The sequence below is a fragment of the Pseudorca crassidens genome, chromosome 14 (genome assembly GCF_039906515.1).
Source record: "Pseudorca crassidens isolate mPseCra1 chromosome 14, mPseCra1.hap1, whole genome shotgun sequence".
Taxonomy (NCBI): Eukaryota; Metazoa; Chordata; class Mammalia; order Artiodactyla; family Delphinidae; genus Pseudorca; species Pseudorca crassidens.
Window position 1 is genome coordinate 12,763,176 of NC_090309.1, and position 25,793 is coordinate 12,788,968.

The 25,793-nt window shown below is 54.3% G+C and overlaps 1 protein-coding gene across 1 annotated transcript in view; it reads right to left on the reverse strand.

The window, feature by feature from the left end:
* PAX8 (paired box 8) overlaps positions 1-24,698 on the reverse strand; it is a 30,557-nt gene extending 5,859 nt beyond the window's left edge. Inside the window, exons 1-10 of the mRNA XM_067703954.1 lie at positions 24,674-24,698; positions 23,849-24,014; positions 21,217-21,414; positions 19,302-19,390; positions 18,895-19,020; positions 18,482-18,657; positions 15,171-15,291; positions 14,508-14,714; positions 7,533-7,634; positions 949-1,035 (exon numbers count right to left, since the gene is read on the reverse strand). Coding sequence (XP_067560055.1) covers positions 949-1,035; positions 7,533-7,634; positions 14,508-14,714; positions 15,171-15,291; positions 18,482-18,657; positions 18,895-19,020; positions 19,302-19,390; positions 21,217-21,414; positions 23,849-24,014; positions 24,674-24,698 — 1,297 coding nt within the window. The remainder of the gene's footprint in view (positions 1-948; positions 1,036-7,532; positions 7,635-14,507; positions 14,715-15,170; positions 15,292-18,481; positions 18,658-18,894; positions 19,021-19,301; positions 19,391-21,216; positions 21,415-23,848; positions 24,015-24,673) is intronic.
* Positions 24,699-25,793: the final 1,095 nt, after the last annotated feature.

Below are 25,793 nucleotides of genomic sequence, written 5' to 3' on the forward strand. Positions count from 1 at the left end.
GGGCATGTCTCAATGCCGTCAGCCTTTCCGGCTACATTGAACAGAAGCGTGGCTTGAACTTATCTGGCAAACAGAACCCAGCTCAGCCAGCCTCCTAGTCATTTCTGGAACAACAGGAGGTAACAGGAGGAGAGGGGGCGTCTTGGGAATGGATGGTCCTGCCAGGCCTGCGACGGCGCCCTTGCGGTTGGCCGTACTGCACTGCGGCTTCTGTCCGGTTCAGGTTTGCTCTGAGACCCTTAAGGCCATCCCTCACGGAGACTCCAGTGGGATCCCTCACGTTCCCCATTAAGGGGCCTGGTTTCCTGAAAAGCTTCTCTACCCAGCCCAGGCCCGGGGGGAGACAGGGGCTGATGAGCAGCTCCACAGCTCACTCTCTGTTCCTCCTGAAGGCTGTCCATATCTCAAGCCAAACAACAGGAATGTGGTGGAACAGAGGATTTCTGTGTAAGGGCTCTGGTGCTGAATCGTGAGTACCTTTGAGTTGCTTAGATGGTTAATGCGGGCAACAGGATGGCACTGTTTGCAATCAGGGTGCTCCGCGGCAGAGGGGCAGCTGGCACTCCCACAGGGCGCCCCTGCGACAGCGTCTGCAGCTGTGGGACTCTAAGTCCCTGAAGGAAGGCAGTTCCCCTCCAAGATTTTTCTGGAGTCCACTCACCACTGCCCTCCCAAAGCCTGAGCCCTGAATCTTACACAAAACAAAAGATTTAATAGAAGATGGAGAAGAGAGACAGTGGTGCACGCAAGTCTCTCTTCCTTCTGCCTCTTCTCCCAGGCAACCCGGTACCCTGCCTTCCCTCTATCTGCTCGGATGACGGAAAACACCTGTCTTCCTGGGCCCTCCATCTAACTGGGGCCTCCCAGGTCTCAGGCAACTTTTGGCTCAGCCTTGCACCCCTCCTCCCCGCAGAGCAGAGGGCCTGGGAGGCCCCAGAGGCAACTTACTCAGCAAGCTGGAGTTGGGGAAGCGCCAGGCCTCGCTGTAGGAGGAGTACGGGGTGTGGCCATAGGCGTTGCCAGAGTATTCGCTTCCTGTGGGAAGAGAATGTGAGACCCATGAGGTGGAGGCACCAATGGAAGGCTGGGGATGGGGGACAAGGGTCTGCAGGGCAGGCATCGAGCAAGTCCTCCTCCATCAGTCCTTCGGGGGCCCCTCAGTCTGCATCACGTGGGGCAGTGCCTTTTCCATCAGGGACTGGAGGTACTGCCCCATCAAGATCAGCCCTCCCAGGAACCCCAGGACGTCGATTTTAGTATTGTGCCCATTTTCCAGATGAGGAAACAGAGGCTTGGGGATCTGCAGAAGCTCACACACATGGAGGGTCTGGTGGAATTTGGAAGCTGTGCTGTGACCAGGGCCCAGGTTCTAACCACTTCTGCTGCTGCCTGGACCTTCTGTAGAAAGGTCTTTCCAGGAAGGGCCAATGGGAGTGAGAGGGGTTAGGGGTCATGGAAGGACTCAGTAAGGATAAGCTTTGTAGCCTCCCTAAGTATGGTTTGTGAGGGAGGGGCGTGTGTTTGGTGGTGGTGGGGCTGCTGAGGGTGAAGGGAAGGAGAGGGGAGGGCATCTGTGTCCTGGGACTGGCTCCATAGAGATGTTTGTCTCATTTCAGACCTGCCACTGCAAGCAAATTCAGTGTACGATTTACACGAAGCAAATCACATCACCTCTTTCTGTGACTGGATTCTTGGCTTCACCAAAGGAATTACTTACCAGAAAAATTACTTAAGAATTCCTTTAAATAACAGAGCAGACCACCGCAATTACTGCTGGGGCTTGGGACGGAGCGTAAAGTTGGCAAAACACTTTCCCACACGGTAAGCCCCTTTATGCTCATAAGCTTCCGACAAAGTGCTCGTCAGTAGCGCCAATTTATAGAAGAGGCAATCGGAGTACAGCACGAGTGAGTAGGGGGCCTCAAATCACACAGTTGGGAAATGGCAGAGCAGAAGTTGACCTGAGGGCTCTTAACTTGAAATCCCAGATCATCCATTTATGTACTTAGGAGACAATTTCATCCACAAAGCCAGGTTCCCGCCAACCCTGAGCTCCGGTGAATCCACACTGCCTTCCAGAATCTGATCTGCTGTTGTGAGCCTCGTGCTTTCTGTGGTTCCCTTCTGATCTCCTTCCCAGAGTCTAGAAGAGAGGCTCGAAGCTGCCTGGCTCTGGAGCTGGCCTGCCTGGAGCCAAATCTCCATGCTCCACTTCCTAGCTGTGCAACCTTGGACAAGTCACTGAACCCCTCTGAGCCTTGGTTTCCTCATCTGTAAAATGGGGCAGATTATTGTCCCTATCTCATGGGGTTTTGCTGAGGATTCAATCTGATAACACATGTCAAATGCTTATGAGCACCATGCTTGGAATATAAGAAGCAGTGAAGAAATGCTAGCTTTTCTGATTTTCCCATTAGGTAGGCGCTGAAATAAAGCTCAGTAGAGCCTCACACCAGTCATCCAACCAGTGTTAAAGCCTGAGCAACAGGAAGTTCCTTAGGGGCGGGGACTAAGTCTAACACAGGTCAGGAGCCCAAGAAATACATGTATAAGAAGGGAGGGAGAAGAAAAGCAAAGGGATAAAAATAGAAAGACAGAAACTAAGAAATGATCTCATCCAGGGATTTCCCTGGTGGTCCAGCGGTTAAGTCTTCGCCTTCCAATGCAGGGAGTATGGGTTCGATCCCTAGTCGGGGAGCTAGCATCCCACATGCCTCGTGGCAAAAAACCCAAAACATAAAACAGAAGCAATAGTGTAACAAATTCAATAAAGACTTTAAAAATGGTCACATCAAAGAGAATTGCTTTAAATTAAATATAGTAAAAAGGAAAAGAAATGATCTCATCCAACCATTCATTTCACAAGTGAAGAAGCTTCTGCGCAGAGAGGGACATTTGCCCGAGGCCACATGCTCCCTTAGGGCCTGCTAGGACCCTAGCCCCCAGCACTTCTTCTTGCGTTCACAAGGCAGCCTGTCCTGCTTACTGCTGGGTTCAGCGCACCCTGGAAGAAGCCGATTCTACGTTGGTTGCCCAGCAACGCCCTCAGGCTTTGACTCCACCTCACCCAATGCCAACCTCAGCGGCTCCAAAGGACAGGAAGAGAGGTGGAAAGTCCAATGTGTTTGCCCTCTCCCTGTGTTACTTCTTCGTGCATTCACTCACTACTCACTCACTTATTCACTTATCCAACACACGCTTACAGAGTACCTATCTGCTTCGGTCACTTAGAAGTTGGAGTAGGGTACGAGACTCAGGAGGTGGTACACCCCCTGGCTGCAGCATCCTCCCACCATCAGATCTGTCAAGGCCCCTGCAGCCAAAGCAGATGAAATGTCCTTGCACCCATGAAAGGTCAACCCATCCTGTTTGCTCTGCATCCTGCCTCACTCCCCTTTCTGAGGATTTGGTCCCTACAGTTTATCCCTTCTCTTTCCTCTTCATCAACGTCTCCCTTTCCAATTCATCACTGCCTTAGCCAGCATACATGCTCCGCCATCTTCTCTTTTAAAAATCCTCTTCTTACCCCACATTCCTCTCCAGCTACCAGCCCTTCTCTGCTCCATGGTCTCTGCCCTCACCTCCTCATTCCCCTCCAATCAGGCCAACGCTGATCTCTTCAAATCTCTGCAACCTCTACCCCGATCACTCCAGTGGTCATTTCCGTGTCCATCACCCCCCTCAACCTCTTAGTCGATTTTGATTCAGTTCATCACTCCCTCCATGCCTTTGGGTTTCATGATGCCAGTCCTCCTGGTTGGCCTCCCAATCCAAGGGCCTTTCTGACTCCCTGGCCTTGCTCGTTCCTTCTCTGCTATGTCTCTGAATGCTGAAGAATCCCAGGGCTGGGTTTGTGAGCCTGCTGTGATTTTCCATTCACATTCTCTTTCTAGTGATCTTGTGTAATCCCTTGGCATTAAATAACAGCTTTGTACAATGGCTGAAATTTATGCCCTAGTCAGGATTCTTTCCTGACTTCAGACACACATCATATGCCTACTGATGTATTAAACTGGTTATCTAGGTGGTGTCTCAATCCTAATATGACCCAATAGAACTCTTGACTTCCACATGCCAAATACTCTACCTCTTCCTCGTCTAACCTCCCACATGTCACCACCATCCATGCTGTTTCCCAAGCCCCAAACCAGGGACTCAACCTTGTTTCCCCTGTCATTGAACCCCTACAGCCAGTTCCCTAGTAAGTGCTGTTGGCTCTACCATCCTCAGTGTCTCTGTTCTCCTCCTCCCCTGCTACCTCCATGGCCCCCACCACTGTTATGTCCTGTATGAACTACTGCAATTGTCCTTCAATTGGTCAGTTGGTCTCTGTGCTTCCGCTTTTGACTGTCTGCAATTTGTTTTCCCAGTGGCCTGAGTAGTTTACAAATTCGACCCATCCACATACAACGTCTCCTCATTCCGCAGTGCTTTCGCCACTCACTCACTGTTCTTGGATATCTCGCCCTCTTTCTCTGTGTGGTCATGCTAACCCAGTTCCCGCCTTGGGGCCTTTGCACTCGCTGTTCTTTTGGGCTGGGGTCGGTCTGCCCCGGTTTATCACTTGGCTGACCGCTTTGAACACCTTCTCAGAGAGGCCTCTCTGGATCACCCAATCGAAAGTAATCTTCTCTCCCTGTGGCTCTGTATTACATCATCCCATTTTATTGTCTTCCAAGTGCTTATCACTATCTGAAATTATCTTGTTTATTCATTCACTGACTTTCTTACTACACTTTTTTTCTCCGCTATTAGGCTGTAAGCTCCTGTCTTGTTCACTGCTATATCCCCAGCATCCCATACCATAGATCCTCAACCACCATCTGTTAAGTGAAAAGTGGTGAATGGATGGTAGGATGCAAGGATGGTTGAGAGGGCGGATAATGGATAGATGAAAGAATGGATATGTGAAAAGATGTATGGAAGGATGGATAGAAGGACGGATGGATGAATGGAAAGGTGGATGGATAGATGGATGGATGATGGAAGGATAGAAGAAGGGATGGATGGATAGAAGCATGGGTAGATGGATGGGTGGATGGATGGATGGGTGAAAGGAAGGATGAATGATAGAAGGATGGAAGAATAGATGACAAGATACACGGATGTATGTAAAACTGTGTGTAAAGATGGATGGATGGAAAGATGGAGAGATGGATGGATGGATCCATCTATCGGAGCTCTCGGTACAGCTCCAGAACTGGTTAGAGGGTCATTAACTGTATCAATGAGACAGGAACAACAGCAACAACAATTAGAAGGCACAAGAGAAGATGAATGGATAAAAGAAATCTGTGCCCTGGTCTGGTTCCTACGTCGCTCTCCTATAACACATGTCATTATTTCCGGTATGGTGGGAAGCAGCGTGGTGTAGTACGCTAGGTTTGAAAGAATGCTAGATTTGAAATCAAAAAAACTGTGCTTGAACAACCCAGCCCCTTAGCATGGTTACGAGCCCGAGCGCACTACTTCGCTTTTCTACGCTTGTTTCCTTATCTACATAAAACTAAGATCATACCAGCTTCCCAGTCTTATGGTGAGGATTAAATGAGAAATAAATGTATACCTATGAATGGCCAGGCACACAGAAAGTGCCTGACAAATGATCTCTTCCTTCCTTCCACAATTGATTGAAGACTGTCATTGGTATGCCTTGCTTTGAGCACTCTGTCTGTACCTAGCACACAGCAGGTGCTCAATGAAGGTTTGATTTTAATGGAAGGAATCTCGCTTCAGTCAACTTGGAGATTGTAACCACTGGTAAGAGATGGACACGAATACTTTTTCTATAAAAAAATTCCTTAAGAATTCATTTGCACCATGGAGTTACTGGGAACCAGGGATGCATTTAAATAACATCGTACTTTCTGAAAACTGATTTGCATGTAACTTACTGGGAGCCCATCCACCTTGCCAAGCAAGCCCCCTCTTGGAATTCACTTTGCAGTCCATGCTGTACTTGTGTTATTTATTTTTTTTCCACAACACCCACTCAGGGTGAGGTCTTTATGGAAACAACCTGGGGGCCTTTGATGAGAGGCCCAAGCCTTCCAGCTACCTCACAGGTCAGACTCTGGGCCCCAGGAACCACCCCTTGCCCTGGGCCTGCCCCCAGGAATGATCCATAATTAAGAGAAAAGCCCTGTGCTTTACATCTCCTCCTCCCCTTCTAAGCAGGCGGCAGGGAAAGGTGGAGAGGTTGGAAGGGGAATGGGGGGAGCCGACTGGAGCCTGGGATTTTGATTGAGGGCCCCATTATCCACACTCTTAAAAAAATAACCAAATCTTTTCCTTTTTTATCTGGACCAATCTCATTTCACGCTCCAGAAGAGGAAGGGAGGGAGGGAGGGAGTCTGGGGCCAGGAGGGAGAGAGGAGTCAGTATTCTGTATTTTCAACGCTGCATTAAGCACATCGCCACGGTAACCAGGCAGCGACAAGTGCCCGCTCAGCGCGTTCCCAGGGAGCGCAGAGCCTCCTTCGCTCCCGCCCTCCTCCTCCCCTCCCTCTGCCTGGGAGAGCCCAGCCCACCTGCCTCGCACAGGGCACCCGAGTGGGTGGCTGGTAAAGAGTAACCCCTGCCAGTGGGGGAGGGAAACAGGCCTGGGTGAATGCCTTGAGTCTCTGGAGTCAAAGCCAGAGAGGCTGCTCCAGGGCTGGCAGGAAGGTCACAGATGCCCTGATTGATTCAGAGCTCCCTTCCAGAAGCTCCAGGTCCTCAGGCCTCTCTGGGCGGTGCGCATGGCTCTATTCGACCCTATCCAACCTGGGGTCCTTCCTGTATGTTTCCTAAAAGAGTGAGACTCGCCCGAAGAAACTCTCATTGTCTTTACTTGCCCAAACCTTGATACCCTGGGTCACTGCTGGGTGATGACCACGCTGGTGGATAAAGAGACCCCAGTGACTGGCAGGGAGGATCCCAGGACAGTCCAAGTGATGATGGAGAAGTACTCCCAGCTCGTCTCCCACTTTATAGTACCTTTGGAGCTCTCCGGCCACGGGTCCTGCCCGTGCAGGGTTGAGTGAGTGTGAGGTGTGAAGAAGGTTGTATTTCAACCGTCTTCATCGCCATCATCACCAACACCACGCAAACTCAGACTTTACAGGAAGGGTAGATGGGATTCACCAGAGTGGAATAACTGGGAGACCACGGGCTGCTTGTAGGCTAGGATTAGGTTTAGCTCACAGTGTTCCATGGCCCCCAGCGGCCTCCGCATCAAGGCTCACTGAATCACTGGAAGAAACGGCAGAGCTCCGATCGGAACACCAGGCTGTCCCAGCCCCTCCCTTTTCATCCCGGTGGGTAACACAGGAGCATCTGGGAAGAAGGGGGCTGAGCTGGAGAGAGTTATGGAGCCAGGACTGCACTGAAGTCTCTTCTCCAGGCATTTATAAGAAGATACACCTCTCGGTCCACGCTTCCTTGCCCTTCGGGAAGCCTATGCGAGGGGCACAGCTCACCTCTCTTGCTCGGCCTGGGGCCGCCACTTCCTCTTTGCAATGCTTCCCCTCCTGCCCAGCCCCTCCCCTTACCTGCCACCATGCCTGCGATGGCAGAAGAGGCATAGCTGCCCTGTACACTGGTGGGGATGTGGGGTGGGTATCCAGGCAGCGTGGGCCCCACCATCTCTCGCCCTGCAAAAATACAGCAAAGTGTCATCAGGTGGGCCACTGTGGGCTCCTGTGCTTACTGTCTTGCCCCCCCCGGGGCTCAGCAAGCCTTCCCTCTGCCATTCCCGCTCTCTCCCGAGTCCTTCTCCAGACCCACTTCCTCCCCCACCCTCCTCCTCTGAGCCCAGGCTCCTCTCTCCTTGGCTGGCCTTGGCCAGGCCACAGGCTCCACCACGCAGGGTGTCCTGGTTACTGCAGTCCTCTATTGTTCCCTGTTCTCCAATGATTTTATCGACACAAATCTTATTCATCCATAAACATGTCATGGTATCGGAGGGAGGCTGAGGGCTATGTCCTCTGGGTCTTTGTGGTCCCCCATGGCATCCACATAGCAGCCGGCACAGCCTGACCTAAATAAATATGTTAGAGGCCACTGGACTCAAAGCTCACATCTCCAGCTCCAAGGAGAGCCGGGAACAAGGCCCTGTGAAGGGACGGCAAAGGTGTGTCCTGTGGGCCCATCACTCTCCTTTTTCAAACGTGTGGCAGATATCGCTAATCAATCATTGCACTCTTTGCTGAGCCAGAGGGAGGTTCCTGCCCCTGGACCTGGCCTTTCGGGTGGATACAGCCTATCAGAACTGCAAGAGACGTGAAACATATTGCCTTTTCCTGACCTGGAAAGGAGATGTGGGCTGACAGACAGTGTTTACACATGCCCATGAACCACTGACATCTGTCCATGCCATTCCTGAAAAGAACCATCTTTCTCTTTGTTTATCTGTAATTTGTGGGTAATTCTCTGGCCTTGGTGACACAGAGGCTGCTCTGTGAAGCCCTGATTTCCCTGGCTTTGCCTCTCCTCGACATCAGGTAGTCAAACCTTCCCATTCTGGAGACCCCACCTGACCTGCTGAGTTTCTCTCCATCTACACCACGTGCCAACAACCACAGTGCTTCACCCGTGTCCCTTCTTCCATTGCCCCATGTCCTGCAGGCCCATGAGATTCTGCCCCATCCAAGGACTCTTGGCCAGGTGACAAGGCATCCTGTTCTGCCCAGGTCATGAACACCGTCCCAGCATATTTAGGAATAAGTCCATTCCACTCTCAAAATGCCCCCGTTTGAATGATGAAATTATTGGGTCGTCCTAGCTCTCAGTGACGTTTACAAGGTTTCTAAACCTCAGACCTATCGACACTTGGGAAGAGAGAATTCTCTGTGAGGGACTGTCTTGCACATTGTAGGATGCTGGGTCTACCCACTAGATGCCAGTAGCAGTTCCCACTCAGTGTGACAACCCAAAATGTCTCCAGATATTGTCATATGTCCCCGGGGGGTAAAAATCACCCCAGAATGAGAACCTGTGTGTTAGATTATCACCATCACCAGAATGTTTTTACCTTTTCCATACTGGGGGCTACCTTCTCTCCTAGGACTTACATAGGCTCGCTGTGAGCCTCTGTCAACCAACTTACCAAGTCCACCACTTCCATGGCACTGTTTGTCCAACTTTCCTCCCATCCATCCCCCAGAGGTCCTTCATATGTCGGGCCCTTCAGGGGGTGCCTAGTAACAATGGGAGGGAAGGTACCTCGCATGGAACCCTGTAAGTTGTCAATACAGCAGTAACTCCCTCCTTACCTCTATTTCTAGAGGTTCCCTGAAGACAGTTCATTCATTTGACAAATACTGATTGAGTAACTCTGATACCCTAGGCACTTTTCACAGCACTTGGGGATACAGCAGTAAGCAAGAATGCTAAATTAGCAAGGCTAGGCGCTAAGTCATGATGGGGATAGACTGGGATGGGCATTGGAGCCAAGTCCAAGTCTGGGGGGGTCAACAAACAAGAACAGGCCTACTGGACTTCTGCCCTTCCTCTGAAGGGAAGGCTCTAGGAACCAGAGGATTTGGGTCCTCATTCTGCTTCTACAACTAATTTTCCAAGTGCCCTAGACCAGCCACCAACGTACCCCAAGCCTCAGTTTCTTCACATGCAAAATGGCATAAAAAATAAGAGTAGCCTTACACACCTTATTACTATTACCAGAATGTTATCAACATAATTCAGAGCTAAGGTGTCATGCCACAGGTGAACACTGATTCGTGCAATGGACACATTCTATAAATTGTTACATGTCAAGGGAAACCTTATAGAATAAATCCTATTGGAAAGGAGCCATCGATTCATTATTTAAAACTCTGTGAATGTTTTGGTAAAAATGAACAACACTCCCTAATTTCCTAATTTGTTTGAGTATAATGTCCAGCAGTGGTCGGTGCGGGACCAAACAGAAAGGAACCCACTGGAATCCGACAGATGGGTTCAGTTCACTTGACACAGGCCTGAACAAATGAGGGCTTGGCCAAACAGGTGAGGAAAGGGAAATTTCAGTATATTTAGAAGGAGAGGGAGAAGTAGGCAGAAGATACACTAAGGGAAAATCTGATCTTTCTCCAAAAAAGACCGCAATACGATCAGCTCTCAGACTCTGCCCCTTGGACCCTTGGATGAAGCCCCTGGTCCCTTGGATGAAGCCCCTGGTCAGGCACCAGAGCCCATGAGAGGCGAGGAGTGACATGAAGCCCGTGCGGGCAGGATGAGGACACATGGTGTATGTGACGTGAGTAGGACAGTGATGGAACAGGGTGGTGGCTGATTCGGGCCTGATGCCTTTTCCCTTTCCTCTTCCCTCCCTACTTCTGAGAGACAGACAGACAGACAGACAGACAGACATCTAGGTCCAGATTGTGGCTGAGGAACAAAGTACTTAATTTTCCTGACCTGCATCTTCCCGTCTGTCTCATGAGGAGCTAGGCTAGATGACAGATTATAAATTGGGCTCACCTTAATTAATATTTGACTGATTGGTAGGGGGCTTCCTGGTGCATTGTGTTGAGAAGGATTCTGAGGCTGCATCTGTGTCTGCCGTGATTGGGGTTGATGGTATATCTCGGCTCTCAGGCCACCTATTGGCTAGGGCTGGCCTAGGTGCTCTGCAGAGCTCTTTCCGGCCCTGGAGCCCTGTGGTCCCACATTCCCCTTCATTCTCCTCTTATCCTGTCCCTTTCCATCACCTGGTCCTGCTGCTTCTTGAGCTCTGCAGCTCAGTGGGCAGAGCACCAGGGTGCAAGTTCCCCTTAAGCCACAATTTAATTTAGTCACAGCTGCCCCCATGAGTCCCGTCCCACGAGAACTAGCTCCCAAACTGCTCTTTGGGAAACTGATTCACCAGCCTCACTCCCCTGTATTCTGAGATTTTTAATCTTCGTCTCCCCTTAGTCACTTAACTTTCTCCCAGTGGGACGGAGGTTTCTGAATCAGATGTTGGAGCAAACTCCTGAAGGCTTCCTCCCCTGAAGCTTGGCCCCCTTGAAAAGCCTGCTGAGACAGTCTTCAGGACGGCCTTCACCCGGACTCCGTACCATCAACTTTCCCACCAGTCTCGCAAGACTCCGCTTCAATTCCTTAAACATGTTTTCTCCCAAAGCCAAGAACTTTGCAACCTTCTTAGAAATGAAACCACAGAAGCCATAGGGTGGAGGCATCCTTCCACGGCCTATTTTATGGACTTAATTGATTTTTTAAGGCTCTTCACCACAAGTTTATCTTTGGTTTGTAATTCCATCTCCTCTGTACTCAAATATACTTCCAATACAGTCCTATGTTTAAGAAGCTGACACAGACACAGGTCGACGTTGACTGGCTGGGAAATGGGGTTTTAGAAGAGAACGCTAGCACCTCAGAAATACTGGTAAATGTTCTAAATATCGGTAGAGGCCAGGATCAGAGCCAGGACTCGCAGGAATTCTGAGGGTAGAGGTGATTTCAGACCATTTCATCCGCTCCCTTTGATGTCTGCCCTCTCTGTGACCTCTTTTCAACTCCTTATCTTGCCCTGATAGCAAGGAGAATTTATGGCAATCCAGAACTCTCTTTGGCAGGATTAAATATAATTTTGCACAAAAGGATGGAGGCGGGTAACGGGCTCTTTGATGATAAAACCGAAGTCAGGGCTTTCTCGTCAGCTGAGCGGGACTCAGCCCTGGTACAGCCAGGACAAGGACAGCCTCAATACTGCTCTCGGCCAGCGTGCTGGGACCCCATACTGGGGCATCTGACGGGAACTGCGAGTAGAGTTAGGAGAAATCTTCCTGTTCTCCAAACTCTGAGGTTTCTTCTTTCTGGGCTGATTAGGGAGAAGTTGAGACCCAGAAAATACCACCCCAGACATCGCACTAGCAGAGCCGCTGGACTGGGAGGGGACTTGACCCCGGGGATGCAGGCAAAGACTTGGCGGGAGGTGGCAGGCAGGGTTCATAGGAAGCTACTCACAGGAGGAGAGAGCTGGGAGGGTTCATGTAGGTGACATTTCATTATGGAATGAAAATGTACCTGGTCCTCCTTCGTCTCCTCTGTCTGCAGCATCATTACCTCGGATTAATTTGGGCTTGACTTCCTTCCATTTTTTTCAAGCTCATCTCTTCCTCCTTTGAATAGGTTTCCAGCCCCCAGACTCTTGAGATCATTCCCCTCCTTTTTTTTTTTTCTGGCTGCCCCTCACGGCCTGCGGGATCTTAGTTCCCCGACCAGGGATTGAACCCGGGCCCACGGCAGTGAGAGAGCTGAGTCTTAACCACTGGACTTCCAGGGAACTCCCAGATCATTCCCCTCGCAAGCTGCTTTCTCTCTGCCGTCTCCCCCCAGTCCGCTCACGGTGGCTCAGCCACGTGGGAAGTATTTAGGTCCAATCTTGAGCAGAGGTGGCAGGGGAGGGACGCTTTTTCAGGAGCTCCAGGCCCACACGTGGGCTCAGCATGGATACTGCCATCCTAGGCCTTGTGCCTGACCCACAGGGCGGGCCTAGCTCTGTGAACTGCGGCCTTAACTTGCCTCCTGCTCTCGGCAACCTCCTGGACCCAGCCCCTCCAAGCCTGGCCACTGCTTGCTCTTCTCAGAGCCCCTGCCTGTGATTGCATGGTGGCTGGGGGTGCTTGAAGCCCTAAAAGGGTGGCAGGGAGGGGAGAAAGCGTGGGAGCTTTGGGGCAGGGACTTTGCACTGAGCTGCTGCAACCACACTTCACACCACCACCCGGGTCTGTGCTCTGATATATCTGCTTCCCACTGCCCTCTGTCCTGCCCGCTCCTCTCTGGCTGGTCCTGCCAAGCCTCTCCACAGCTCCCACAGTAAGTGAAGAACTGCTCCCCGTGACCACATGCTTCACCCACACCCTCATCCCTTACCTGCCTCATCCCTGCCCTCCTGGCCCCGGCCCACCATGTGCACAAGGCAGGCAGTCTTTCCCGGTGACTGGGCCGGTCCACCCTACAGTGGATGTGAGTCTCTTCTATTCCCCCCTCCCTCCCTCCCCATCCCATTTTCTCTGGCTGACATCACTTCACTCAGCTCACAGAGTTTGCTTCTTTAATCACTTTGGTCAAAACAAATGACCCATCTCCGCTGACTTCACCCTCTTTTGAAATTCTGCACTGAGTCAACACTTTCCTCCTTGCTTCAGACCCTTAAACATTGCCTCTCTGCCCACACACTGGGCTTCCTTTATGAATCCTTTGCCTCTGTGCCCACCTCTTCCAAGAGGACCTCCCTCATTAGACGCAGGGATGCACAGAGGAAAAAAAAAAAATCCTAGGTGCCAGACAGACATAAAACATACAGACAGTTACAAGAAAGGGTCAATGAACTTGAATAAGAGGACCGTGCGGTCCCTCTGGGTGGGCAGAGGTCTGGTTCTTTTGCCGCAGTGATTTTCAAGACCAATGGCTTTCCGCGGGCAGAGCCCCTACTTCAGACAGAGCAGCTCTTCGTTTGTCTGGTTTGGATACCTGGTTTCTGTCAAAGGTTTCATTTCAAGAGAGTGCTGCGAGGTCCAGCAAGTTTGAAAACCACTGGCCCAGAAGGGGCTGGCCCACTCCTGGCTTCCCCCATGGGTCCTGGTTCAATGCCTTGGACCCACATCTGAAACTGTCTCATCTCTGTGGCAGCCCTTCAGGTATCTGAAGACTGTTATGGGTCTCTGCCCCCCATCCCTACCCCTCACTCCACCTCAGGCCTTCTCCCTGCCCAAGCCAAACACCTCTGACTTTTTCAGCCACTGCTCAGACCCTGGCTAGACGGGCTGATGTCCTTCTGCCAGGGAGACCCAGCTCTGCTGGGGTCTGACCCACACGCTGCATGGAGGCGGAGCCCTCACCATGGTCCTGATCAGGGGCCTCCGCCAGGCCCTTCTCTCTGGGCCTGTCGCCCGTCAGTATAAGGAGAGATTTGCTCTAAATGCCCCTAAGATGCTTCCAGCTTTAAATGTTTTGAGTTGGATGAGGTTCCTGATGGGAGGTCCCTGCTCCCCACCTCTCCTGGGTTGGTGAGTCACTCCGCCTGAGTGTCCTCCAAGGGTGACACTCTTAAGCAGGGCACAAGGAGAGTTCCACTATGGAGACCCAACTGGGGCTTACCCTCTGTCTTTAGAAATTTGATCCAGAATTTGGCTCCCAAAGCCAATGCCTTTCTCCCTCCAAAGTTTTCTTTCTTCCTTCTTCTGTATTTTTTACCCAGACCAAGTGTTCAGGGCTTTACGGAGCCTGGCTCCTGGCCTTAGGGACCCTGCTCTTCCATGGGGCCTTGGGTGGAGGTTCTGGAAATCTGCCGGGCACCCCCAGAGTGCCTGCCACCCCGACGGCCTGACTCTGCAGGCTCGGAGGGGGCACATCTTGGCACCTCCAAAAGTTGCCGGAGGAATCAGGAAGTGGGGCGATGGTGGAGAGGACTGGGGACCAGAGAGGGGGCTGGACCCACAGCAGGGGACCGGCGTCCGGCCCTGAGGACCCCCCTCCCTCCCCCCACGATGGCTGCACAGCCCGGGACCTCCCTGTCGTACCTGAGAGGAGGGCCTGGCCCGTGAACTGCCCGTACACGGAGGCAGCATGGGGAAAGGCATTGAAGGGCGGGACCGAGGCACCTGCTGGGACCCCGGAGCCGACTTGCTGCAGATCCAAAAAGGCGGAGCTAGATAAAGAGGAAGGGGTGGAGCTAGAACTGGACACCTCGGGGGTTTCCTGCTTTATGGCGAAGGGTGAATGAGGATCTGCCGGAGGGAGGGAGACAACAAGGAGAGAGGGGTGTGAGATGATGGGGTGGGAACATGCGCAAACCAAGCCATGAGGTGCGGGATGGGTGCGGCGGCGCGGGGCCGGTGGGCGGGCTCCTCCCTGAGGCTGGGCGTGGAGGGGTGAGGTGGGCGGGGCTACGCGGTGCCCCTCAGGCCGCGGGAGGAGGGGAGGGGCAGCTCTACCTCCCTGCTGTGCCTCTGTGAATGTAGACGCGGCTGCGTGTGCCCCGCGCTGGGGGGCAGGCGGAGGACCGGGGCCGAGGATAGAAGGCGAGACCCTCTGGACCCACCTGGAGGCCCAGCCAGTATAGCCCCCCTCTCCTCTCCAGGCCCGGGGCCGTAACACCTTCCTTCTCTCCATCCGCCAGCTCTGCCCTCCAGCCCATCCTGGCAGCTGGGGCCACATGGCCCAGGAGATTCCGGGCATCGTACCTGCCACCACGGGGTAGGTCTGATGAGTCGAGAGGTTGCGCCCCAAGGGTGTATTGGAAGGGGTCAGGGTGGCCTTCCCGTCGTCCAGGGCGCTGTTGAGCAACGGCAGCGGGTAGAGGCCCTGGCGAGCAAAAAGCAGTCAGTGCACAGAGGCCGTGGGTCGCAGGCCCACCTAGAAACCCCGCAGCCCAGTCTCCCCGGGAAACACTCCCTTCCTCTGTCCCCTCTTCCCGCTCAATCTCGACTCCACCTAGCCGGCTTAATTGGCCCTTATTCTCTGAGTCACAGCCCTTCTGTTTTTCTCCCAGTCCCAGGCTCAGGACCTTCCCTTCTGCAGCCCCGGAATTCAATGCCGGCTGGCGGTGCACAGGCCAGGCACAGAACAGAGCAGCTCCTTCCAAGGACCACGCCCTGCCTGGACGCTGGGCTCCTTCCTGGTCTCCTCACCCTGTCTGGGCCCGCAGAGAACAGGATGCAGGGCTGGGGCAGTTGGCCCATGAGACCATTCAGGTTGCTTTGCTCCAGTCATTGTTATTCTTCTCCAGATCAAAAATGCAGGCACAGAGAGGTCAAGAAACTTGCCACACTCTCATAGGGGGCAGAGCCAGGATTTAAACCCCAGGGGTCTGGCTCCAGGGCCCATGCTCTCAACCGCTGCTCTGCAGTGGATAACATCGTGACCACTTCTTACACTTGCAAAGAGCGGACAATAGATTTTGCCTGTGTTATCCTGATCCGTTGCCCCCAGCAGCCCTGTGACATGGGTGAGCAATATTCTGTCTGTTTTATATGCCAAGAGCCTGAAGCCCAGAGAGGTAAACGTCCCGGGTGCGTATGAGACAGAGACTGAATCGAGGACAGCAGTTCCTGACCCGGGCATTTTCTCCTTCAATAAAATGACACACCTGATACCCCAGCAGAACAGGTGGATTTCTCTCTCCCCGCCCCATATCCAAGCAAATATAAATGTGCACGTTCAGCTTGAAGATTAGAGGGGTTAATTTGTTTAAAAAATTCTTTATCAGGTACCTTGGGATTTTCTTAGTTCTGACCTCATTTTAGATTTCACTCGGCCTCCCCTAACATGAGCAGGCCATCTCCTAAGACGGCCTCCAAGAAGAACCTGTTCAATGAAAGGCAAGGGTACATCACCCCTCACCATGACTCCCTCCCACCGGGGCACGAGACAGCACACACCTGCTCCCCGTACGTGGATCACGCACGTCACAAGTGCACTGTGTGAACTAGTGTGCAAAACTGAAATCAAGGCTTGCTCCGTGGTTACATAACGGCTCCTCTAAAGGCAGTCGCTTTCCATGATTCCCATCGAGCTGGGCTCTCCAAGGGGCCGCAGCAGTTTCTGGTTGTGTGCCAGGCACTTCTGGAAGAGGCAGTAAATTCTGGAGGCCACAAGGGCGCCATTACCATGTAGCAGCAATTACTGACTAGATGGCGCTCTGGTTCCATGCCTTGCGAGGGGGCTTCCTGCTTCCTAGGCAGGATGGAGTTGCTTAGAGCCCGGCTTAATGAAATTGAACAAGATGCCTAATTTCTAGAGAGTGTAAGAAAATACGATGCTCACATAGGAGCATCGTATTTAAAGCAGGTAAAGTGAACGGATCTGAATGAAACCAGGGCCAGCAGGTCTGAGCTCCACAACCATTCGCTTCCCCAAGCCCTCTCTACCTTCTCTGGCCCTGGGTCATCTCCACACAAATGGAGAGACTGGACTGGGTGGGCCCTGCGGTCCCTCTGGCTCAAGACCTTTGGTGCTGGGTCTCGGGGCTCCTTGTAGTCAAGCAGGGCCCCTTGTGGGGCTCAGGAACGGAGCCAGGAAATGGCTCTGCGGCCCAGCGGGTCTCAGCAGCAGAGCTTCTCTCCTCTACCAGGACGCGGGTTCGTGCAGGCTCCGTCTCACACAGCGGGTGCCCGCAGGCCCACCGCTGTGGCCCCATTCGGCTCCCCCACCCCCGCCCCGCCCTGCCCCGGGAGCCACGTGCTGCCTTGAGGCTGAGCGCCCGGGCCCTCTCCGCAGGTCTGCTGGCGGCCAGCCTTCCCTGCAGCCCTCCTGGTTGCTACAGCCCGGGCTGATAACATCGCTGACGCAGAATGCCTGCCCAGCTGCGTTGCTGGCACCGGCCCAGCAGCCCGACGGCCACTGGCAATGGCTCAGCTGATGATTGGCATCGTCACCATTGGCCTACTCAGATCTTAAAGATGTACGGGCACGCCTCGCTCCTAGATCCGATGACAGCAGAGAGGGGTGAGCAGACACCGGCCCAGGGAATCCTCAGCTGGTTGACCAGGTGGGGTGAGGTAGGGAGACACTGCAACTGCAGCGTTGATAAAAGATCATGAACCGAGAGGCCGGCGGGCCTGGAAGTTCGGACAGAGGTGTGGAGTCCTTGTTGGGCTCTGTGGGAGACCTCGGACATCTCTGCCAGCTTTTCGCAGAAGCCAACCCACGATAAGCCATTTCACCTGCCCTGAGCACCGGAAATAAAACTTCCCTGTAGCTTGTAGTTTATTGCGCTGGATTTCTCAAGGCATTCGCTCAGTCTGCCTTTATTGAGCATCTGTTATAAGAGGGGCGCAATGTTAGGTGCTGGAGACAAAAAAAGATGTTTTGAGATGCTGCCCTGTCCTTAAGAGATCTGCTGCGTTTTTACATCTCTGTCCGCTAGGCAATTACACTACCCCATGAGTCCTGGGGAACAGCCACCCGGACGTGCAGAAGCAGGGGTGCGGGCGAGATGAAGCGTGTCTGAGGAGCGAGGAAGGATTCGTGGACCAGGTGGTGCTTGAGCTGAGTCATAATGGCCGAGTGGTATTTTTCCAGGCAGAGAAGTGGGAGGAAAGGCATTCTGCGAGGAGGGCACACCGTTTGCTGGGGCAGAGGGGTGTGAACAAGGCTCACGGGGTGGGCAGGCGTGAGTGGCCCGAGGCGGGGCTGGAGCTGCTGGTAGAGGTCACGCTGTAGAGGCCGGAGCCGCGGCTTTATTGCTTGGGACCTGACCCCGCCGTCTAGGGAAGTCACCGCGGCAGGGGCATGGCGTGGTTGGCTGCATTGCCCTAAGCTCAGAGGCTGTGGGTGAGGGAAGGCCACAGAGCCGGGAGGATGAAGAGGAAGAAGCTAGCGTCTGGTGAAACAAAGCCCGGGACGGCCTTGGAGCTGCAGGAAGCAGGCCCCTGAGCCCATCAAGCAGCTCCTAGCTGCTTCCAGAGCCGCAGGCTGATTAGGGAGCTTTCAGAGCCCTGCCTTCCCCCCCCACCCCCGTCGGCTAACCTCCCACGCCCGGCTGGCCCCTCACCTGCTCGCCTTTGGTGTGGCTCGGGGAGACGTAGGCCTCTGGGTACGGCTGCCGATCAAAGGGGCACTCAAGCGGCTCAAGGTGGTGCTGGCTGAAGGCGTCCGTGCGAAGGTGCTTGCGGGGCCCGCTGCCGCTGCTCTGGGAGTCAAGGCTCAGCCGGCAGCTGTCCTGGTCACCTGGCGGGTGTCCCCAAGCAGGGAGAAAGCTTTCAGGGGCCCGTCCACCCACCCCCCGGGCCCGAGCTGGGGAGCAGACTTGCTTCAGGGGAGGGAAAGGACCAGGCTCCCGGGCCTCAGGGTGGCTTAGAGACAGGCCCGAAAGCCCTGGGCCGCAGGGGGCTTGTGTCCCATCAGAGCCTCAGCAAACTGCCCTCCTGCGCCCCCAGCCTGCCCTCTGGTTCCCACAACACTCACTGTCGTCCAGTTTCCTCTTGCTGTCGCTGCCAGGCTGCGCGACCCCCAGGAGCCCGGTGATGGAGTAGGTTGAACCCAGAGAATCGGACTGGGGAGACTCTGGGGGCGTCACGGCCGAGCTGGGGACTGCAGTGGGGCGAGACGGAGGGTCAGGATGTGAAACTGACACCCCTCAGAGCCCCTGCTGCCACCGTGGAGGGGTCAGGGGCACCGCTGGTGCCAGGGTTCTTGCCTGAGGTGGTTCCACCCCTGAATATTTCAGAGCAAGGCTGTGTCCCCACGGAAGGGCTCAGTCTACACCCCTGGTGTGTCTGTGTGGACGTGTTTGTGTGTGACTCTGGGTGTGTACGCAGATGGGTGTGTGTGTGCGAGGGGCTGGGTGTGCCTGAGGGACCCTCGGTACTCACTCAGCGTGTGTCCTGGGCTCAGGGACTTGGTGGCCACGCAGCCGTCCATGGGAAGGTTGAACGGTTGCTGCACCTTGGTCCGGATGATTCTGTAAGGAAGACAAGAAAGGCCCTTAGAAGAGAAGGAAACAGGGCTCCTGGATGCCCCAGATCCAGTTGCCTTTTTTTTTTTTTTTTTTTTTTTTTTTTTGCGGCACGCGGGCCTCTCACTGTTGTGGCCTCTCCCGTTGCGGAGCACAGGCTCCGGACGCGCAGGCTCAGCGGCCATGGCTCACGGACCCAGCCGCTCCGCGGCACGTGGGATCTTCCCTGACCGGGGCACGAACCCGCGTCCCCTGCATCGGCAGGCGGACTCTCAACCACTGCGCCACCAGGGAAGCCCCAGTTGCCTTTTTGAGATCCCACTTGGGTATCTAAAGGCACCTCAGGGCTTCCCTGGTGGCGCAGTGGTTGAGAGTCCGCCTGCCGATGCAGGGGACACGGGTTCGTGCCCCGGTCCGGGAGGATCCCACATGCCGCGGAGCGGCTGGGCCCGTGAGCCATGGCCGCTGAGCCCGCGCGTCCGGAGCCTGTGCTCCGCAACGGGAGAGGCCACAACAGTGAGAGGCCCGCGTGCCGCAAAAAAAAAAAAAAAGGCACCTCAAACTCAGCCTGTCCACACTCAAACCCAAGACCTTACTCCTCATGCCTGGTCCTTCGCACTGTTCCCATTTCACGATTAGTCCCCCTGGTCACTCAAGGCATAAATGCACGTGGGGCTCAGCATCTGCCTGCCTCCCTTCTCCATCGAGCCAGTCATCAGTTTCTGTGGGTTTGACCTTGTAAATCTCTCCAGCATCCATCCTTCTCTGCGTCCCTCACTGCCAGCACCAAACTCTCCCTCCAGGGTCACTCGCTGGCCCACCCCTCTCTGCTCTTGACCCTTTCTAATCTTTTCTTTCTATTGCAGCCAGAGTGGACTTTCTGAAATGCAAGTCAGCCTCGGGCTTAACGTCTGCCAAGATTCTTCCCATTGCTTCTGGGTCAGAGGCAAGAATACGCAGCACGGTCACCAGCCTCTGAACTGCAGCCTTTTCTTCACATCTGCACCTCAGCCGACTTCATGCTCCCCTTCCCTCCACCTACTGGCTTTCTTTCAGCTTCTCGTATGAGATCCTATTCGCCACAGGGCCTTTGCACGTGCTGTCTCAGAGCTCCTTTCACTATCCCCCACCCGCAGCCTTTCACCTAGTTAACTCTTATTAGTTATTTCTTACTCCAGGCATCTTTTCAGAACCTCCCTAAACAAAGTCACCCTCTGCCAGCCCAACACCCTCACATGTCTCTCCTTAGCCAAACTTAGAGCTGCTTTTCTTACAGTTGTTTGCATGGGCACTTGATTAGGACTCGATTAGTGTGTTTTCCCACTGGACTGTAAGCACCACATGGGCAAGGATTGTGCGTCCCCAGGGCCTACACATGAGTGACTTATGTGTGAATGAATGAGTGAGTGAGCAAGTGAATGATTGATTGAGGTGGTGAGTGAATGATTAAATGACTAAACACATGAGTGGGTGTTTGGATGAGGGCCCAGTTAGGGGGTCTTGTGCCTCGCTCAAGAAAGGATCAATGCAAGAGGAAGTTTCTTTTATTGAATGAAAGCGCATGTGGTGTGTGGGGAAGGAGACTGCAGTGGGTACAGTCTGGGTTGGGGACGGGGTGAGAGGGCAGTGCGGTGAGGAGAGGGGTGAGGGTGGGGATGCCCATGGCAGTGAGGAGGCTGGAGGGGCTGGTGCCTGGCCTGGGCCCGGGGCACTTCCGGCCTGACTCTTCAGCATGCGGCCCCTTCCCAGGCTCCGTTCCACTCAAGCCAGGTCTCCGTCATGATTCCCCCAAAGCCCGGGTTCCCGGCCCCTGGCTGCGGTGTCCCTCTCACCTGTTGATGGAGCTGACACTGGGCACAGTGTCGTTGTCACAGACGCCCTCGGCCAGGAGCCGGTCTCGGATCTCCCAGGCAAACATGGTCGGGTTCTGCCGTTTGTAGTCCCCGATCTTCTCCACCACCTTGGGGGTGGCCACCTTGGGCTTCGAGCCCCCTATCACTCCAGGTCGGATGCTGCCAGTCTCGTAGTACCTACTCCAATAGAGAACCCCAAAGAAGTACCCAGTAAGCAGGTGGGGTCTTCGGGCAGGAACTTAGCCAGAGACTCTCGTTCCCCTCCGAGGCTTCTGGGGAGGGGCCGGGGGGTTGAATCGTGCCCCCAGGGCCGGCCTCCAACACGCTGTTCCTGGCACTGCCTGTTGCCCTTGCATGGGTAGGTTTCTGCCCTGCCAAACCAGAACTCTCTTCAGTAGACCTCGCCCAGGGATACCTGGCTTCTGTCTTTCCCGTCGTCCCCCTGGCCAGTCTCCTGCGTCTGAGCACCTGCGAGAGCCGCCTTATGGGGCACAAAACACCTCCCTTCTTAGAAAGGGCACTTTGACGAATGTGCTCCGCGGGTACATACAGGTTCACAGCGGCCGTTTGCTCCGTCCAGATGTTCTCGGCTGAAGCAGGACTTACTGTTCTCCTTGGCCATCCTGGTTGTACCCCTCCCTCCCCAGGAAGCCAGCGGGGTCATTGGGCCCTCTGCCCTGTCTTGCTGGTTTCACCTTTGTTCTCCATAAAACCCCTCCACCCCTCTACCCCACCCCATACCCCCAGCCACTGGTTTCCCACCAGGTTACACAGTTCAAGTTGAAGCTGCTCCTCATGGACTCTGGAACCCCAGTCTGGCCTGGAGCCCTGGCCACGTCCAGCTCCCTTAAGCTGAGCCTATTCTCCCAGGGTCTCCACTCCCCTTCCCAGCATCCCTCAGCAGGATAGCCTGCCTCCCCTCCTTGGGGAAACTCTGGTCTCTTCTGCCATGAAATAAAATCTGTCTCTTTAACACTCCCTTTATGGGCTTCCCTGGTGGCACAGTGGTTGAGAATCTGCCTGCTAACGCAGGGGACACGGGTTCGAGCCCTGGTCTGGGAGGATCCCACATGCCGCGGAGCAGCTAGGCCCGTGAGCCACAACTACTGAGCCTGTGCTTCTGGAGCCTGTGCTCCGCAACAAGAGAGGCTGCGATGGTGAGAGGCCCGCACACCACAATGAAGAGTGGGCCCCGCTCGCCCCAACTAGAGAAAGCCCTTGCACAGAAACGAAGACCCAACACAGCCAAAAAATAAATAAATTAATTAATAAACTCCTACTCCCAACATCTTCTTTAAAAACAAAACAAAACAAAAAACTCCCTTTATGTGTCACCACCATCCGGCGCTCATCCCCTTCGTGGGATACTGCAGCCCATCTTGGGAACGCATCTCCTGACCCCAGCCTGGGACCACGCTTTTTCCTGACAACTTCGGCCAGGAAAGCAGGGCTTTCCACGTTCAATTACAGATCAGGCTTTGGTCTTTTTGAACCAGAACTCCTCCTGAATCCACTTACAGGTTGGGTAAGGGAGACGGGTACACCGAGCTGACGCGAAGCCCCGACTCCCCCATGTGTGGGTACTTCCCACCCGAAGTGGCCTCCAGACTGGACTACGCGGCTGCGTCGGTCCAGAGCTCCGCTGCTTCGGGTCCCTCCTGAACCTTTGGGTTGGCAGTTCTTTTATTTTTTTTGCGGTACGCGGGCCTCTCACTGTTGTGGCCTCTCCCGTCGCGGAGCACAGGCTCCGGACGCGCAGGCTCAGCGGCCATGGCTCACGGGCCCAGCCGCTCCGCGGCATGTGGCATCCTCCCGGATCGGGGCACGAACCTGTGTCCCCTGCATCAGCAGGCGGACTCTCAACCGCTGAGCCACCAGGGAAGCCCAAGGTTAGCAGTTCTTAACTCTGGTTGCAGGAAATTAGAATCACTCGAGGAGGGCTTAACACTATACTGAAACTTGGACTCATTCCCTGAAGTTCTGCCTTAACTGGGGTGGGCCGGGGCCTAGACATCAATTTCTTTTTCAGATTAAGATTCCCCAGGTGACTCTACCGTGCGGCCAGGGCTGTGAACTGCTGCTCTAGAGTTAGTGTCCGTAAGTGTCACCTGGTCATCTCGTAAAAATCACAGCGTCCGGGCCTGGCTCCCAGAGAGGCTGCTGTAGGCCTGGCCTGGGGCTTAGGGACCTGCATTTCCTCAAGCAACCCCGGTGCTTCTGTGGCAGGTACTCTGGGAGTTAGGGTTTGAGAAACACACAAACTCAGACGTCCCTCAAGCTGGGGTTAGACCTCTGATCGTGTGTCCCCTCCCCAGTGGCTCCCTTCCCGTGGTCTCAGCAGCGGGAGGGCCTTTGGAGAAGATTCTGTTTTAGGAACAAAGAAGTCTATAGAAAATGGGACATGGGGCAAAGGAGACCACGGGGGAGGGAGAAATGAAAGGAAGGAGAAATGGACAAATGAGGAAGGAAGGGCGGGAAACCGCAGAAGGCAGCAGATGGGGGAAGCCCAGAAGCACCACCACATCCTGTTCAGGTCCTGTTGAGGGGCCCAAGCAGGACGCCCCACGAGTCCCTGAAAGGGAGGGCGGTGAGGGGTGAATTTCGTGCTTACCTGCCAAGGATCTTGCTGACACAGCCATGGCTGACCCGGAGCTGGCGGGAGATGTCGCAGGGCCTCACGCCCTGGTGGGCCAGGTCCACGATGCGCTGCCGCACCACTTCGGGCAGGGGTCTGCCATTCACAAAGGCCCCTCCCAGCTGGTTCAGCCCTCCGTGGCCTGAAACACAATAGTCCGGGGGACGGTTGTCAGGGCCACCGGGCAGAGAATCAGCCTGCGTGTGGACATTGGATGTTGAGAGCCCCTGAACTTGAACTCCCACCGTTGGGCACCCCCTCTGGTGTTCCCGCTGCACCCCGTCCTGCTTCCCACCTCTGAGGAGGGCTAGCTCGGGTTGGCGGGGTGAGGGGCATGTATGATGCCACAGAGTGGGGACATCCCACTTTGGGGACCTTTTGGGGGGTCTCCTCTCAGACCCTCAGCACCTCACTCCAAATAACAACCCCAACACCTCCCTCCCTCCCTCTAGAAAGTATCTGAAGAGCTGAGGATTCAGGGTCTTCCTACTCTGATACTGAGCTGTGTGACCTTGGGGAAAATCCCCCTGTCCTCTCTGCGTCTCTGTTCCTCATCTATAAAATGAGGGCGTAGGATGAAATCAGTGGTATTTAAGTTTCTCATTCTCGTTCTTCTTTTGAACCATAGGGCCGGGTTTTTAAGCACAGTCACGTTGAGAAACACAGACACAAAACAATAAAAGGAGAGCTTCTCTGATTGAGCTTGGACAGAGTGGGCCCTGTCCGTGGGTTCCCAGCCTGAATGGCCCGAGCTCTGCTAGGGGCACTGAAAGGGCAAAGGCAGAGACCTCACTGGCCCACGTTCCAGGGCTTCCAGGACTGACATGTCGGACTGTGGGCAGTGGTGCAGAACGTGGACACGCTGTGATGTGCGCCTGTCTCGTTAGCCGCCTTCCTGACTTGGCCTCTACCCTCTGGCCCCAGCCTGTGTTTCATTCTGAGCCCATCCACTTATTCAACACATATTTATTGAGTGCGTACTACGTGCCAAACGCTGCACCAGGCCCTGCAGATGTCGAGGTGAATAATGCAGATGTGATCCCTGCTCTGGGCTCATAGGGTTCAAGTGAGGATCTAGACCGGCCAATGACCATACCACATGGTCACTGCTGGGACCGGGGACATGCAGGGGGTTATGGGAACCCCTGGAGGGGACCAAGCCCAGGCTCAGGGGACCATAGATGGGTTTCTGAAGAAGTCTAAGTGGAGACTGAAGATAAAGAGACGTCAGACTAGAGAAGGACATGAGGAGGAAAACTGTTCCAGGCAGTGGGAAGAGCATGTGCAAAGGCTTAGAGGCAAGAAGGTGTCTGTTCAATTTATCAACATACTTAACTCTCTAAAATCCCTAGATACAGGTTGGGCTAACTTCAGGCCTGAGATCTTCCTTTTGCCAATGAGGAGACTGGGGCTTAGAGATTTTCAGTGACAATTGATGTGACTCAGCTTATATGAGGGAGAGCCAGGATCTAACCAGGGATTAAGGCTCCCATCAGAGCTGCTGGGTGAGCCCCACTCTATGGCCAGACCTGAGCCCGGAAGCTTGGTACCAGCCATGCAGTTCCACACTGGAGGTGCCACTGCCCGGGAGCCGAGGGTGTCTTTTCACACCAGGGGCATGATTTGGTAATCTGGGATGGCAGAGCCCCGGGGATGGGAGTCAGAGGGAGCGGGCAGGGCAGGAGGAAGAGCCAATGCCAGGCTTTCTGCGTCAGCCCGTTAAGGGCTATTTATGGCCGAGGGTGGGATGTACCTCTGCTAGGCACACCGTGCCCATTACGGCCCACTGGCGTAGCACGTTCAAAACTGCCCCTGCAATGTCTCCTCAGGGGCCCAAGCTGTTTTCAGCAGAGCAGTGAATATCTGTTTTTTTGTTGCTTTTTTTAAAAAGAGTCTATAAGCGCCTCTGGCCTGGGCACTA